Source organism: Portunus trituberculatus, chromosome 41, assembly GCF_017591435.1.
Source record: "Portunus trituberculatus isolate SZX2019 chromosome 41, ASM1759143v1, whole genome shotgun sequence".
NCBI classification, from domain to species: Eukaryota; Metazoa; Arthropoda; class Malacostraca; order Decapoda; family Portunidae; genus Portunus; species Portunus trituberculatus.
The window spans coordinates 5317137-5330494 of NC_059295.1; the positions used below are offsets into that span (position 1 = coordinate 5317137).

The 13358-nt window shown below is 39.9% G+C and overlaps 1 protein-coding gene and 1 long non-coding RNA gene across 4 annotated transcripts in view; one reads left to right on the forward strand and one right to left on the reverse strand.

Annotated features, from left to right (window-relative positions):
• The window catches only part of LOC123516423, a 50162-nt gene extending 41671 nt beyond the window's left edge, over positions 1-8491 (reverse strand). Inside the window, exon 1 of the long non-coding RNA XR_006678182.1 lies at positions 8096-8491. This is a non-coding gene — a long non-coding RNA (uncharacterized LOC123516423). The remainder of the gene's footprint in view (positions 1-8095) is intronic.
• A 122-nt stretch (positions 8492-8613) lies between these two features.
• Positions 8614-13358, forward strand: part of LOC123516416 (clarin-2-like) — a 366448-nt gene continuing 361703 nt past the window's right edge. Inside the window, exon 1 of one of the 3 annotated variants that reach the window (XM_045275681.1) lies at positions 8614-9065. In XM_045275681.1, the coding sequence (XP_045131616.1) occupies positions 8822-9065 (244 nt within the window). In that variant the 5' untranslated portion in view covers positions 8614-8821. The remainder of the gene's footprint in view (positions 9066-13358) is intronic. The other 2 variants (XM_045275680.1, XM_045275679.1) reach the window with 2 other exon arrangements.

A 13358-nucleotide genomic window follows, 5' to 3' on the forward strand; every position in this document is an offset into this window, starting at 1 on the left:
ATTAGGCATCACAAGGTGTGAAGGCAGCTGCCCCCGCCTTGCCGCAGCCTGCTGTGACGTAGTACAACCTGTGTGTTTGTGTCAGGGAGACGGCTGGCTGATATGATGCTAACGCTGCCAACGGAAACTGCGAAACTGGCTAACTACCAACTGTGAACTGACTGAGTAAGCCTACTCGTCGTGTACTCGTACAGGTCTCTCTTTCCTTCACCCAAACCCGTGTGTTGGACTGTTGGCACCGTTAGGCTTGTTCTTAGGAATTGGACTATTCCATTAATGTCTGGGTGGTTGTGCGGCATGCACTGCCTTCTTCCCCAACAAAATACCAAAAAAAAAAATCTTTACTCTTTAGTTTGAAGGCCTGTATTACATTTTCAACGCATAAATTGAACATGTAATTGAATGAAATTGAATGAAAACCGAGTAAACCGAGTAGTACTCACTCAAATCCAAAAACCGAGTAAACTGAGTACTACTCGGACCGAAACTGCCATCCCTACGCAAGGCACATCAACCACTGCCCGCCTCCGCCTGGGCCACACCACGCTCAGTGCTCACTTGCATCGCCTACGTCTGTCTTGTGATTTTTCTGCCCTTGGTGTGGGACTACTGAGTCCATGGAACATTTGCTTTCAATGCCCACGCCTCCTCTCAACATACTGCATTCGCTGGCTCTCCTGGCCATCACAACCTCAACCTGCCCACCCTCCTGGCGGCTCAGGCGTCATTCTCCTGGCAACCTGCTGTCCTTCGCCTTACTTGTGCCTTCTTGAGAAAGACCGGCCAGCTACCACGCCTGTGATACCCACACATGAGTACCCCAGGGCTCATAAGGATCCATAGATTTTCGTGGCCTCTTTTGAATCCTTATGAGCCCTGGGGTAGTCCTGTGTGGTTATCACAGGCGTGGTAGCTGGCAGGTCTTCCTCAAGAAGGCACAAGTAAGGCGAAGGACAGCAGGTTGCCAGGAGGGGTGGATGGCTGGATGCCTGAGGCCGCCAAGAGATTGGGCAGGTCGAGTGTTGTGATGGCCAGGGCGGAGAGTCGGGAGCGTAATGCAGTATGGTGAGAGAGAAAGCGTGGGCATTGAAGCAGGAAATGTTCCATGGCCTCAGGGGTAGTTCTACACCAAGGGCAGAAGTGGTCACGAGACAGTCGACGGAGGCGATACAAGTAAGGAGTATGGTGTGGCCCAGGCGGAGGCGGGCAGAAAATATTATATATATATATATATATATATATATATATATATATATATATATATATATATATATATATATATATATATATATATATATATATATATATGAACATGTTTTATTTGCCTTATAAGTTCATAGCCACGAGAGAATGCAGGGAAAAATAAGGGGTGGGGGAGGAAGCATGGGAGAAATTTTAAGTTACTCCTAATAACGTTTTCTATGATATTACTCGCTTCTAACAGATGGCAGCACCGTCGCTGTCCTCCAAACTTTAACCCACACCAAAACTTCCTCTCTGTATATTCCTTGATGCTGTCCGACTTGCTGTGTTCGTTAGACTATACATGCTCTGCCACCAAACGGGCATGAGACTTCGTGCTGCTAACCATTCCCCCATGGAGACAGCTCGCCACCATCTTTAACATCAACTGGCTTCAGGGGAAGAAGGCTGTTGTTACCGAGGTGGAGATCCAACACACTTCTGGGCCCGCGTTACTAGTCTCCCTCCATCCCTACATCTTTACACTGAGCCTCCAAGATGGATGAATATAATGTGGGTGCAAGTGTGTGGTCATGTGAATGTGCCCTCAGATTCCGACTGTTGAGTGAAAGGAGAAAGAAGGGGGTAGAGGAGAGGAGGAGGATGGTTGTGACTAGCACACCTCAGGTGTGTGTGGTGGGTGACTCTCAGGTTAGGTATTTAGATAGCACTTTCTGTGGGAAAGACAGGGATAGAAGGACAAACGTGTGTATGCCTGGTGCAGGTGTGAAGGCAGTGAGTGAGGAGGTGCAGAAGAGAGTTGGGGGGATGGAGAGGGAGGGTGTAGTAGTTTTGCACGTAGGTGGGAACGATGTCAGAGCAGGTGGGTCGGAGGAGTTAGTGGCAAGATTTCGGGAAATGTTAGGCAGGTGTGTAGTGTTAGGAGGTGTGTAGTGTCAGGAATCTTGCCTCGTGTGTATGTTAGCAGGGAATGGTTGTCTAGAGCCATTGGTGTGAATGCTCGGGTAAAAGGGATGTGTAAGGATGTGGGTGTCAGCTTTGTGGATGTATGGGATAGGTTCTATGGGCGAAGGGATTTGTATGCTAGGGATGGTGTGCATCTGAGTAGGAAGGGTGTGGATGTGCTGAGTGGATGTCTGGAGGGGGAGTTGGGATGGAGTGTAGGGGGTGAGGTAGCAAATGCATTCCAGAAGAAAGATGCTAGACATAAATTAGATAGGATAAACAGAGATAGTGAAAAGATTAGGAAAGATTTCCAGGTGCAAATAGGAGAGAATAAGATTAGGATTCCAAATAAGGAGACAGCATCTAGGAAGGTAGCAGGACTTAAATGTTTTATGTAAATGCCAGGAGTCTTAGGAACAAGAAGGACGAGTTATCTAGTTATATAGTTGAGGAGGACTTAGATGTTGTATGTGTCACAGAGGCATGGGTAAATGAGGAAAAGTTTAGGAAAATAGGAAAGAATATGAAGTAGATGGATACATTATGTATTTACACCAGAGAATTGGTAGGATAGGTGGAGGAGTAGTTATTTATGTAAAAATCCTTCATTTCCAGTCAGGTTAATGGTATTAAGGTAGATAACAGAGTAGAGTCCTTATGGCTGGATGTTAGAGTAAACAAAAGTAAGGTTATTAGAGTAGGAGCTTTTATAGACCACCTAACCAGTCAGCAGATGTAGACAACCTTATGGTAGATGAGATAAATAGGGGTGTACTAGTCAGACAATTATCTTAGGGATTTTAATCTTAAGTCAGTAAACTGGGAGAGGATGGTAGGAGATGCTAGTGAAAATAAGTTTATGGAAAGTTTTCAGGATAACTATTTAGTGCAGATGGTAGATAAACCTACTAGGGGGAGGAAGGTTTTAGACATAGTACTAACAAATATTGAGCATTGTTTAAAGGAAGTTGAGGTAGGAGAGACTTTAGCAAACAGTGACCATCATATAATTAGATTTATCATTAATTCCAGTAGGGATAATATAGTGAATAAGACTAGAGTCCCAAACTATCAGAAAGGCAATTATGGTAGGTTACGTCAGTTATTAGGAGAGGTAAACTGGGAAGATAGTTTTGGAAATAAAACTGCACAGGAGATGTGGGATATTTTTAAGGTTGTAGTAAAGGGTATAGTGATGCAGTGTATCCCTTACAAAGATATAAGGCAGAGAAACAGGAAGCCATTATGGTGGACTCATGAGATAGGTAGCCAGATCAGAGAGAAGAAGAGGGCATACAGAGAGTTGCAGAAAAGTGGGAAGATGTAGATTTGATTAGGTACAGACAGGTCAGAGATGATTTGAGTAAGGTTATAAAAAAGTAAAAGGCAGGCAGAGATAAAACTAGCTAGAGCTGGGAGTAAAGATCCCAAAAATTATATAGTTATTACAAGGTCAGTGATAAAAGAAATAAGGATAGGATTGGACCACTCAGAAAAGATGGTGTAGTAGTGGATCAAAATGAAGACATAGTAGAATTATTGAATGAACAATTTTCTTCAGTATTTACTAGGAAAGAATAGGAAATCCTGTTACAAACAGTGCGACGAGTAGTTTAAGAGCTTTAGAAAATATTGATATAAAACCGGGAATTATTAGGAAATTTATTCTTGAACTAGACGATAGGAAAGCTAGTGGTCCTGATGAGCTACATGCCAGAGTACTTAGGGAGGGTGTAGACAGTATTTCTGAAGCACTTAAGTTAATCTTTGAAAGATCACTTAGGTTTGCTGAGATACCTCAGGACTGGAAGTTAGCTAATGTTACTCCAATATTTAAAAAGGTAGGAAGGATGATGCGAATAATTATAGACCGATCAGTTTAACTAGTATAGTATGTAAGATACTAGAGAAAATCATTAAGGGTAGTATTTGGGAGCATTTAAATGAGAATAGATTAATTAGAGATACCCAACATGGCTTTAGATCAGGGAGGTCCTGTCTTACAAATTTGCTCGATATCTTAGAATATATTACCAAGGAGTTAGATGATGGAAATAGCATAGATGTTATATATCTAGATTTTAGCAAGGCGTTTGATAAGGTACCGCATAGGAGGCTAGTGTACAAATTGAGACTACATGGGATAGGGGTAGGTTAGTTGATTGGATTAGTGAATGGCTTTCTGATAGGAAACAGAGAGTAGTATTAAATGGGGCAATGTCTGAGTGGAAGGAAGTGGTTAGTGGGGTACCCCAAGGATCAGTGCTAGGACCTCTTCTTTTCTTGGTGTACATTAACGATTTAGATATAGGAATTAGTAGCAAAGTATCAAAGTTTGCAGATGATACTAAGATAGCATGTGCAGTACAGGGTGAAAAGGACAATTACAGAATACAACGAGACCTGGACAGGCTGATAGCATGGGCAGACAGGTGGCAGATGGAGTTTAATTCTAAAAGTGTCAGGTTATGCATTTAGGTAAAGACAACACAAACTTTAACTATGAGATGGAGGGATGTTGGCTAGAGGCAGTAGAGGAAGGAAAGGATTTAGGAGTAGTGATAGACAGGACTATGAAATTTTCAAAGCAATGTTTAGAAGCAAGAAATAGGGCAAATAGGATCCTGGGTTTTATAAATAGAAATGTTAGTTATAAAAGTAAGGAAGTGGTGCGTAGCTTATATAATTCCTATGTTAGGCCCCATTTAGAGTATTGCATACAGGCCTGGTCACCCCACTATAGGCAGGATATCAACATGTTAGAAGCAGTTCAGAGAAGAGCAACTAGGATGATACCAGCATTAAAGCGCCTGGAGTATAGAGATAGATTAAAGGAATTAAACATGTTTTCATTTGAGAGGAGATGTATAAGAGGGATATGATAGAGTTATTTAAAATGTTCTCAGATACAAACTACATAGATGTGAGATCTTTCTTTACCTTAGAGGAGGGAAATAGGACTAGAAATCATGGCAGGAAGATTAGAAAGCAAGGCTGCAGGTTAGATATAAGAAAATATTTCTTTAGTCATAGGGTGGTAGACTTCTGGAATGCATTGCCAGAGAGGGTTGTAAATAGCACTAGTTTGACAATGTTTAAAAACAGATTAGATAAGCACTTAAATTTATTAGATTTATAGTTATGTATAGCACTGCATGATAGTTTTTATAAGAAATTTACTATAGTTAAACAAGACATGATCCCCATGTATGGGGACCACAAATTGTAGAGGATTTCGCTGCAGGACTTAGCCCTGTTAATTGGCCAAATATTTAGAATTAGTATATAATGTATTGTGTACTTGTAAGTGTATCTTTAAGTACTGATGACGAGGTCGCTGTGCGACTGATACAGGATAATCTAAATGGGCCCTGGTGGCCCTTTGTTATCCTATTATTTATGTTATGTTATGTTATGTTATGTTATGTTATGTTACATTGGTGTTTACTGCTGAAATTTTTGCTGCTGACAAAGCCATAGATTATGCTTTAAATTCACATCATCATTCAATTGTTATTTATTTATTTTTTTTCAGATTATGGCAGTGGAGGAGATTATGACAAGAAAAGGGAAACTGGCTGATGATACTGAATTTTATGATAAATGGATAAAAAGAGATATGACCCTGGAAGGAGGGAAAAGGAGTGCTAGGAAATGAAGCTAGGAAAAAAAAAAAAAAACGAGAAAAGGACGAATATCGAGGAGATTTTTTTACTGGAGCGTTCTAGATATGAGACTGAAGAAGCGGTATCTTTGGAAGAGGGAGGAGGTCGTGGAAGAGGCAAGAAATTAAGAGTGACTTATACTAATATAGATGAGTTGTTATCCAGCGTGTTGGAGGTTAGAGATTATTTGAAGGGGAAAAAAAAAAAAACATGTAGCATAGTAGAAAGAAAGCTAAAGATGGAGATCCATGTTAGCTTTAAGGAAGAGGGATATAATAGCTGGAGAAGAGACAGTAAGGGAAAAGGGGGAAGAGGAGTGCTAATAATGGTTCATAATAATATATGTGTGGAGGAAGTATTACAATATAGTGATGGCATGGTGGAAGTAATGGGAGCAACAATCAAGACAGAGGAATTGAAAAAAAAAAAAGAAAAACCATTGTTACGTATGTGCCACCTAAGACAAATACATGGAGAACTGAGGAACATAAGGAAATGCAAGGAGAGGTGATTAAGTGGTTAAATAATATGATAAGAAGAGATGGAAAAATACTAGTAATAGGATACTTTAACTGTAAAGGAGTAAACTGGAGAGAGATGGAAGTAATGGGTAACGCTGGATCATGGAGCGAGGAGATGTTACAGTCAAATATGGTGAATACACTGGATCAGTGGGTGGAAGAACCAGCACGGTACAATTTGGAAGAACCTTCGTTGCTTGACCGAGTATTCACAAAGAAGCCAGAGCACCCTCCCACCATACAATACCTTATATATATATATATATATATATATATATATATATATATATATATATATATATATATATATATATATATATATATATATATATATATATATATATATATATATATATATATATATATATATATATATATATATATAACGTATTTATCAACAATTTCCTTTCTAGGTATGTAACACACCCCCCCCCAACCAACACACGCCCGGTAGCTCAGTGGTTAGAGCGCTGGCTTCACAAGCCAGAGGACCGGGGTTCGATTCCCCAGCCGGGTGGAGATATTTGAGTGTGTCTCCTTTCACGTGTAGCCCCTGTTCACCTAGCAGTGAGTAGGTACGGGATGTAAATCGAGGAGTTGTGACCTTGTTGTCCCGGTGTGTGGTGTGTGCCTGGTCTCAGGCCTATCCGAAGATCGGAAATAATGAGCTCTGAGCTCGTTCCGTAGGGTAACGTCTGGCTGTCTCGTCAGAGACTGCAGCAGATCAAACAGTGAAACATATATATATATATATATATATATATATATATATAATTAAAATATTACATACCTGGAAAGAAAATGGTTAATAAATAAGTTTTTTAGTGTTGTAAATATTTCTGTAATTATATATATATATATATATATATATATATATATATATATATATATATATACAACATGGAAAAAAATGTTTATTAGCCCTTTCCTTTCCAGTTATGTAATATTATATATATATATATATATATATATATATATATATATATATATATATATATATATATATATATATATATATATATATATATATATATATATATATATATATATATATATATATATATATATATATATATATATATTACAGAAATATTTACAACACGAAAAAAAAACTTATTCATTAACCATTTCCTTTCCAGGTATTTAATATTTTAATTGTCATAATTTTTCTGTGCCTAATTTTTTCTTTTTAACAGATATTTTCCCGCTATATTTATTATATTTATCTTTTTTTTATTATTTTTTTGGTGTCTTTTTTTCCTCCTACAGTTTTGTTCTTCCAGCTCCGCTGCGGGACACAACAACAAACAGTACTTGATTTGTATCTTTTCCATCGAGTATCATGATTTTTTTTATTTCACTTTTCATCTAATTATATTCAAGATCTTAATATATATATATATATATATATATATATATATATATATATATATATATATATATATATATATATATATTACGTTAAGGAAATTTAAAAACAGATACTTCAGTTTTGCTACCGTATCGTGCCCTAAAAAATCTGAGAGTGAGGTAAATAAGAGGGAAGGAGTGGTACATAGACCTGGTGGTGGTGGAGATGGTAGGGATAACAGTAGTGAGGAAGGTGCATGTTGAGGTCATAGTTGGTGTGGTGAGATGGTGGAAAGGGTAAGGTTATGTTTGGGTGGGGGATGAGGATAGTACAGTACATACATTATATAGGTATAACTGCTATAGCAGGAACTAATGAGACAGTGATTGTTGTGACTCAGGCAAGTCTACCTTTCTGTGTTGAGGCAGGTAAGAGCACCACCGCGCTCCAGGCTTGCCAACCTTTTCGGCCTCTGTGTTTTCTCTTTTAAATACTCCTTGAGATCAGTGGCTTCTTTCAATTAGGTTAATTTCTTTGTCAAGAGCCGATGGCCAAATATGCCTAAAATTTGAACTTTTAGCCCACAAATTGACTCATAATCATTATCATACTAAAAAGCAACGAAAAGATTACGGCAGAAGTTAGCAATGCGATTTCTTCTTGCTATAAAATTTTAGAATTCGTAAATTATTTAGTCACATAACATATCTTGCACATAGGCATTTGTTTTCATATTATGAGTATCAGTAGGGATGGGGCAGATGTGAGGATCAACGCTAGTTGGTAACTAGAGATGAGAGTTTCGTACTGCATTAACTCGGTCACTTATATGAATATAGTTCTGTCTCCTAAAGCCAGTATTAATCCTTTAATTATGTCTAAGTAACGTGCTGAATTTCCTAAAAATGCAGGATAATTAACGAGATAGTTTTTAACAAGTAACTCAAGTGGAAACTCAAGGACTGAACGGTTGGCAAGACTTGATTAGAATTCAGAGGCAGGTGTGTTCCTCTGTGGGCGTCCACAGGACTCCACGTTCAGTGTAACTTGTGCCGTTTGTGGTTATGGCGGCCGGGACGTGCTAGTGGTGCGAAGCGGTGGTATTTGTTGTGTATGACCCACCGAAAGTTATCACCATGAGCATATTAAAACGAGGAATGATCTTTATCACCTTCTTCGGGTGTTGCTTTGCCATAGCTCTAGCAGCAGCTGCTATGAGCACTAAATTCTGGCTAGAGGCAGAAGCAATCCAGAGGAGGATAAATCCTGACAAGACGCTGGAGGTGCGGCCCAATTCCACAGGACATGTAAACTTCGGGTTGTTCAAGGGCAGGAAATCCCTCAACGTAGGCTTCGGGACCAGACTTCATCATTTTGACAGTAAGTACCAAAGCACGGAGACTCCAATGCCCTTAGGGACCCACTCTGGCTGTGCTGCCTCTGCAATCCTTTAATAGTGGGCTGATACTGAGGTTCAGGGTCAGTACTAAGCTCACGTCTTGGTAGAAAGGTCTAAAAAATCTTACTATAGGATCAGATATACCGACTGCATGAACGAAGGTTTAGAAGGCCTTGATAAGGGAATGATTGAGTGAGAGTTGTCCTCAGCCCTCTCAGTCATGCCATGCCCTGTTCGTGTTGTGGTGAGTAAAGAGTCAGTGACCGACTGACTCTACCATGGTTTCTCCTGCGTTAGATATTATTGATTATTTCCTTTCTGGTTATCCCTCTCACCGCCTTACCCTTATTTACTAAGGTGTGTGGTTTGCTCCTGCTTGCTGACTTGGGCGGAACATGTTAATCCTTTGACAACATGAATATTGCTGAGGCTTGCTGGTGTCTCACGTTCGTTATATCCATGTTTAGATAGATGCTCATGTTACATTCGTGATACAATTGTCGATGGGCATGGAAATGAATAACTTACGTGATGGTGATCCATACACCAGACTTTGTGACGTTCATTTGAGAATAAATTTTGTTGATCTCAGCCGATGTGTGTCGCGCAGTGCTGTGGCTACAGTGTGGCATGGTAGCATATCGTGCTGGCTCCTCAGCGTCCCTGTGTGGCGGCGATGGGTATGATTGTCACGTGGATGACATATCTTCTGTAAGGGGATTCGGTTAATAATGAATGATTCTCTAATCCCATTTGCAATATAGTTTGGAGAAGGAAAATTTTGCTGTTGCCCTTTTACACTTATCGATTCAGTTTTTAGTTTAAAGGTAAGACTCATTTTTGGAGTAAATGAGTTTCGACTTCAATTTTTTTTTTTAATTCATTTAGGGTTCATATCAATCCATTCATATTTAGTTGTGGTTTTAGAAAGAACAAGAAAGGATTCTTGAAGTGACTTGTAGTAGTACCTAATAGGTATGTATGTGATAGGAAGCTAAGGAAAAGTTTCATGATCTTTAGTGTCAGTCCATTACGCTGTTTATAGGAAATGGGCTAGCTTTTGTCTTTAGTGTGTGTAATTCCTTAATAAGAAAGGGCAGTGGAGGGTAAAGAAATATTACAGATGTGCGACATATCAAACTATAAAACATTTTTGTTAGTTTCTGGAAATTTTCACTATACTTGCCATTTAAAAAAAAATATTGTAAAAGTGCGAATGTAACCTGTTATAAAGCACACACACATACACACACACACACACACACACACACACACACACACACACACACACACACACACATGTAAAGGTCGCTCTACTGGTGATCTGGCGCTCCTTACTGAGTCTTGGTCATCCTTTTTGGAGATTTCGGTGAAACTTTTGCTGTCATGTTAGACATTTCAAAAGCTTTTGATCGAGTCTGGCATAAAGCTTTGATTTCAAAACTGCCCACCTACGGTTTTTATCCTTCTCTCTGCAACTTTATCACAAGTTTCCTTTCCATCCGTCCTACTGCAGCCGTGGTAGATGGCCACTGTTCTTCTAGATCTACTAACGGTGGTGTTCCTCAGGGTTCTGTCCTGTCGCCCACTCTCTTTCTATAATTCATTAATGACCTTAACCAAACTTCTTTCCCTATCCACTCCTACGCTGATGATACCGTGCACCCTACATCTTTGCACGTCGTTTCGGAGACGACCAACCCTTCAGGACGTCAACAGATTCTCTCTCTCTCTCTCTCTCTCTCTCTCTCTCTCTCTCTCTCTCTCTCTCTCTCTCTCTCTCTCTCTCTCTCTTCTTTCTTTCTTTCTTTCTTTCTTTCTTTCTTTCTTTCTTTCTTTCTTTCTTTCTTTCTCTCTCTCTCTCTCTCTCTCTCTCTCTCTCTCTCTCTCTCTCTCTCTCTCTCTCTCTCTCTCTCTCTCTCTCTCTCTCTCTCTCTCTCTCTCTCTCTCTCTCTCTCTCTCTCTCTCTCTCTCTCACATAAACTGATACATATCTTTTTCACCCACATGCGGTTATATCATTGTATTAATAATGGACTTGACCTTGATAATGGCGTGGCATACAACACATTGCTGGAATGGAAAGCTTTATTTTGTTAATTAGTTGAAATTTTAGGTTTAATTAATGATATATTTAAGAAGATGGTAGAAAAGGAGATAGATCGACTAAAGATATTCAAGTCACCAGGACCTGATGAAATATACCCAAGGATACTTAAGGAGTGCAAGGAGGTCATTAGTGAGCCATTAGTAGTTTTTTTTTAGGATGTCACTGGAGTCAGGTGAGGTACCGATAATGTGGAGAAAAGCTAATATTGTTCCCATATTTAAGAATGGAGATAAAATCCAAACGTCTAATTACAGGCCTGTCAGCTTAACTTCAATTGTGGGTAAATTAATGGATTCAATAATAGCGAAAAAATTAGGGAACACCTGGACAAACACAGCTTGATAAATCACTCACAACATGGCTTTACGAAGAGAAAGTCGTGCCTTACAAACTTGTTGAGTTTTTATAGTAAGGTTTATGAAGCGGCAGATAAAGGTGATAATTATGACATTCTATACGTAGATTTCAGTAAAGCTTTTGATAAAGTACCTCACCAGAGGCTCTTTAAAAAGGCTAGAGCTTAATAAGGGATAGAGGGTAGAATATTAGGCTGGATTAAAGTCTGGTTAGGCGATAGGCGACTGAAAATAGTCATTAATGGATCTAATTCCGAGTGGGGTGAGGTAATTAGTGGGGTGCCACAGGGATCAGTTTTAGGGCCATTATTAATTTTAATATATATTAATGACTTGGATAGCGGAATTAGCAGTGACATTAGTAAATTTGCAGACGACACGAAGATAGGTAGATGAATTAAAGGTCCAATTCGTACTTATGCCATTGTCTTGCAGGCAGATGTGGAGGATGAAAGAATGGACAGATATATGGCAAATGCAGTTCAATATTAAAAAGTGCAAGGTACTGAGCGTAGGCAGAGATAATCCACACAATAGGTACACGATAGATAACGAGACACGCGGAAGTTCCAAATTTGAAAAAAAAATTAAGTCATAGTCAGCTCCGATCTCGGTCAAAGGAAGCAATGTACCGAGGCTAGAAATAAGGCGATTAGGGTACTAGGATTAATTTATAGAAGTGTTAAAAACAGAAGTCCCGAAGTAATACTAAAAATTATACTTGGTGCTGGTCAGGCCACATATTGACTATGCGATACAATTCTGGTCCCCACATTATAGGAAGGATATAGCTCTATTGGAGTCAGTGCAAAGGAGGATGACTAAAAAGATACAGGGAATGAGGGATATTCCCTCTGAAGCGAGATTGAAGATAGTCAAACTGCATTCCTTACAGAGACATAGGTTAAGAGGAGACCTGATAGAAGTATTTAAGTGGTATAAGGGTTTTAACAAAGGGGACATGAACGAAGTTCTTAGGATCAGTAGCAGGGACAGAACCAGAAATAATGGGTTTAAACTTGAAAAAATCAGGTTTAGGAGAGAAATGGGAAGATTGGTTTTCAGAGTGGTTGATGAGTGGAATGGGCTCAGTGATCATGTAGTCAGAGCTGAGTCAATAGGGAGCTTTAAAAGAAGATTAGATAAGTTCATGGATGAGGATGATAGATGGAATTAGGTAGCTTTAAAAATATAGGGGCTGTTACGTGTAGGCCTGGCGGCCTCTTGCAGCTTCCCTCTTTTCTTATGTTCTGACTCATAAAATGAAATCACTTAAGGGAAGTGATGGTGATCGTTGTGTGTGTGTGTGATTCACTGTTTGATCTGCTGCAGTCTCTGACGAGACAGCCAGACGTTACCCTACGGAGCGAGCTCAGAGCTCATTATTTCCGATCTTCGGATAGGCCTGAGACCAGGCACACACCACACACCGGGACAACAAGGTCACAACTCCTCGATTTACATCCCGTACCTACTCACTGCTAGGTGAACAGGGGCTACACGTGAAAGGAGACACACCCAAATATCTCCACCCGGCCGGGGAATCGAACCCCGGTCCTCTGGCTTGTGAAGCCAGCGCTCTAACCACTGAGCTACCGGGTGTGTGTATGTGTGTGTGTGTGTGTGTGTGTGTGTGTGTGTGTGTGTGTGTGTGTGTGTGTGTGTGTGTGTGTGTGTGTGTGTGTGTGTGTTCACGCGCGCTAACGTGGGTGCATGCATGCGTGGTGCGCGTTTCTGCATGCGTGCGACCCCTTCCTCCCACAAAATATACAGCACAGAGAGAGAGAGAGAGAGAGAGAGAGAGAGAG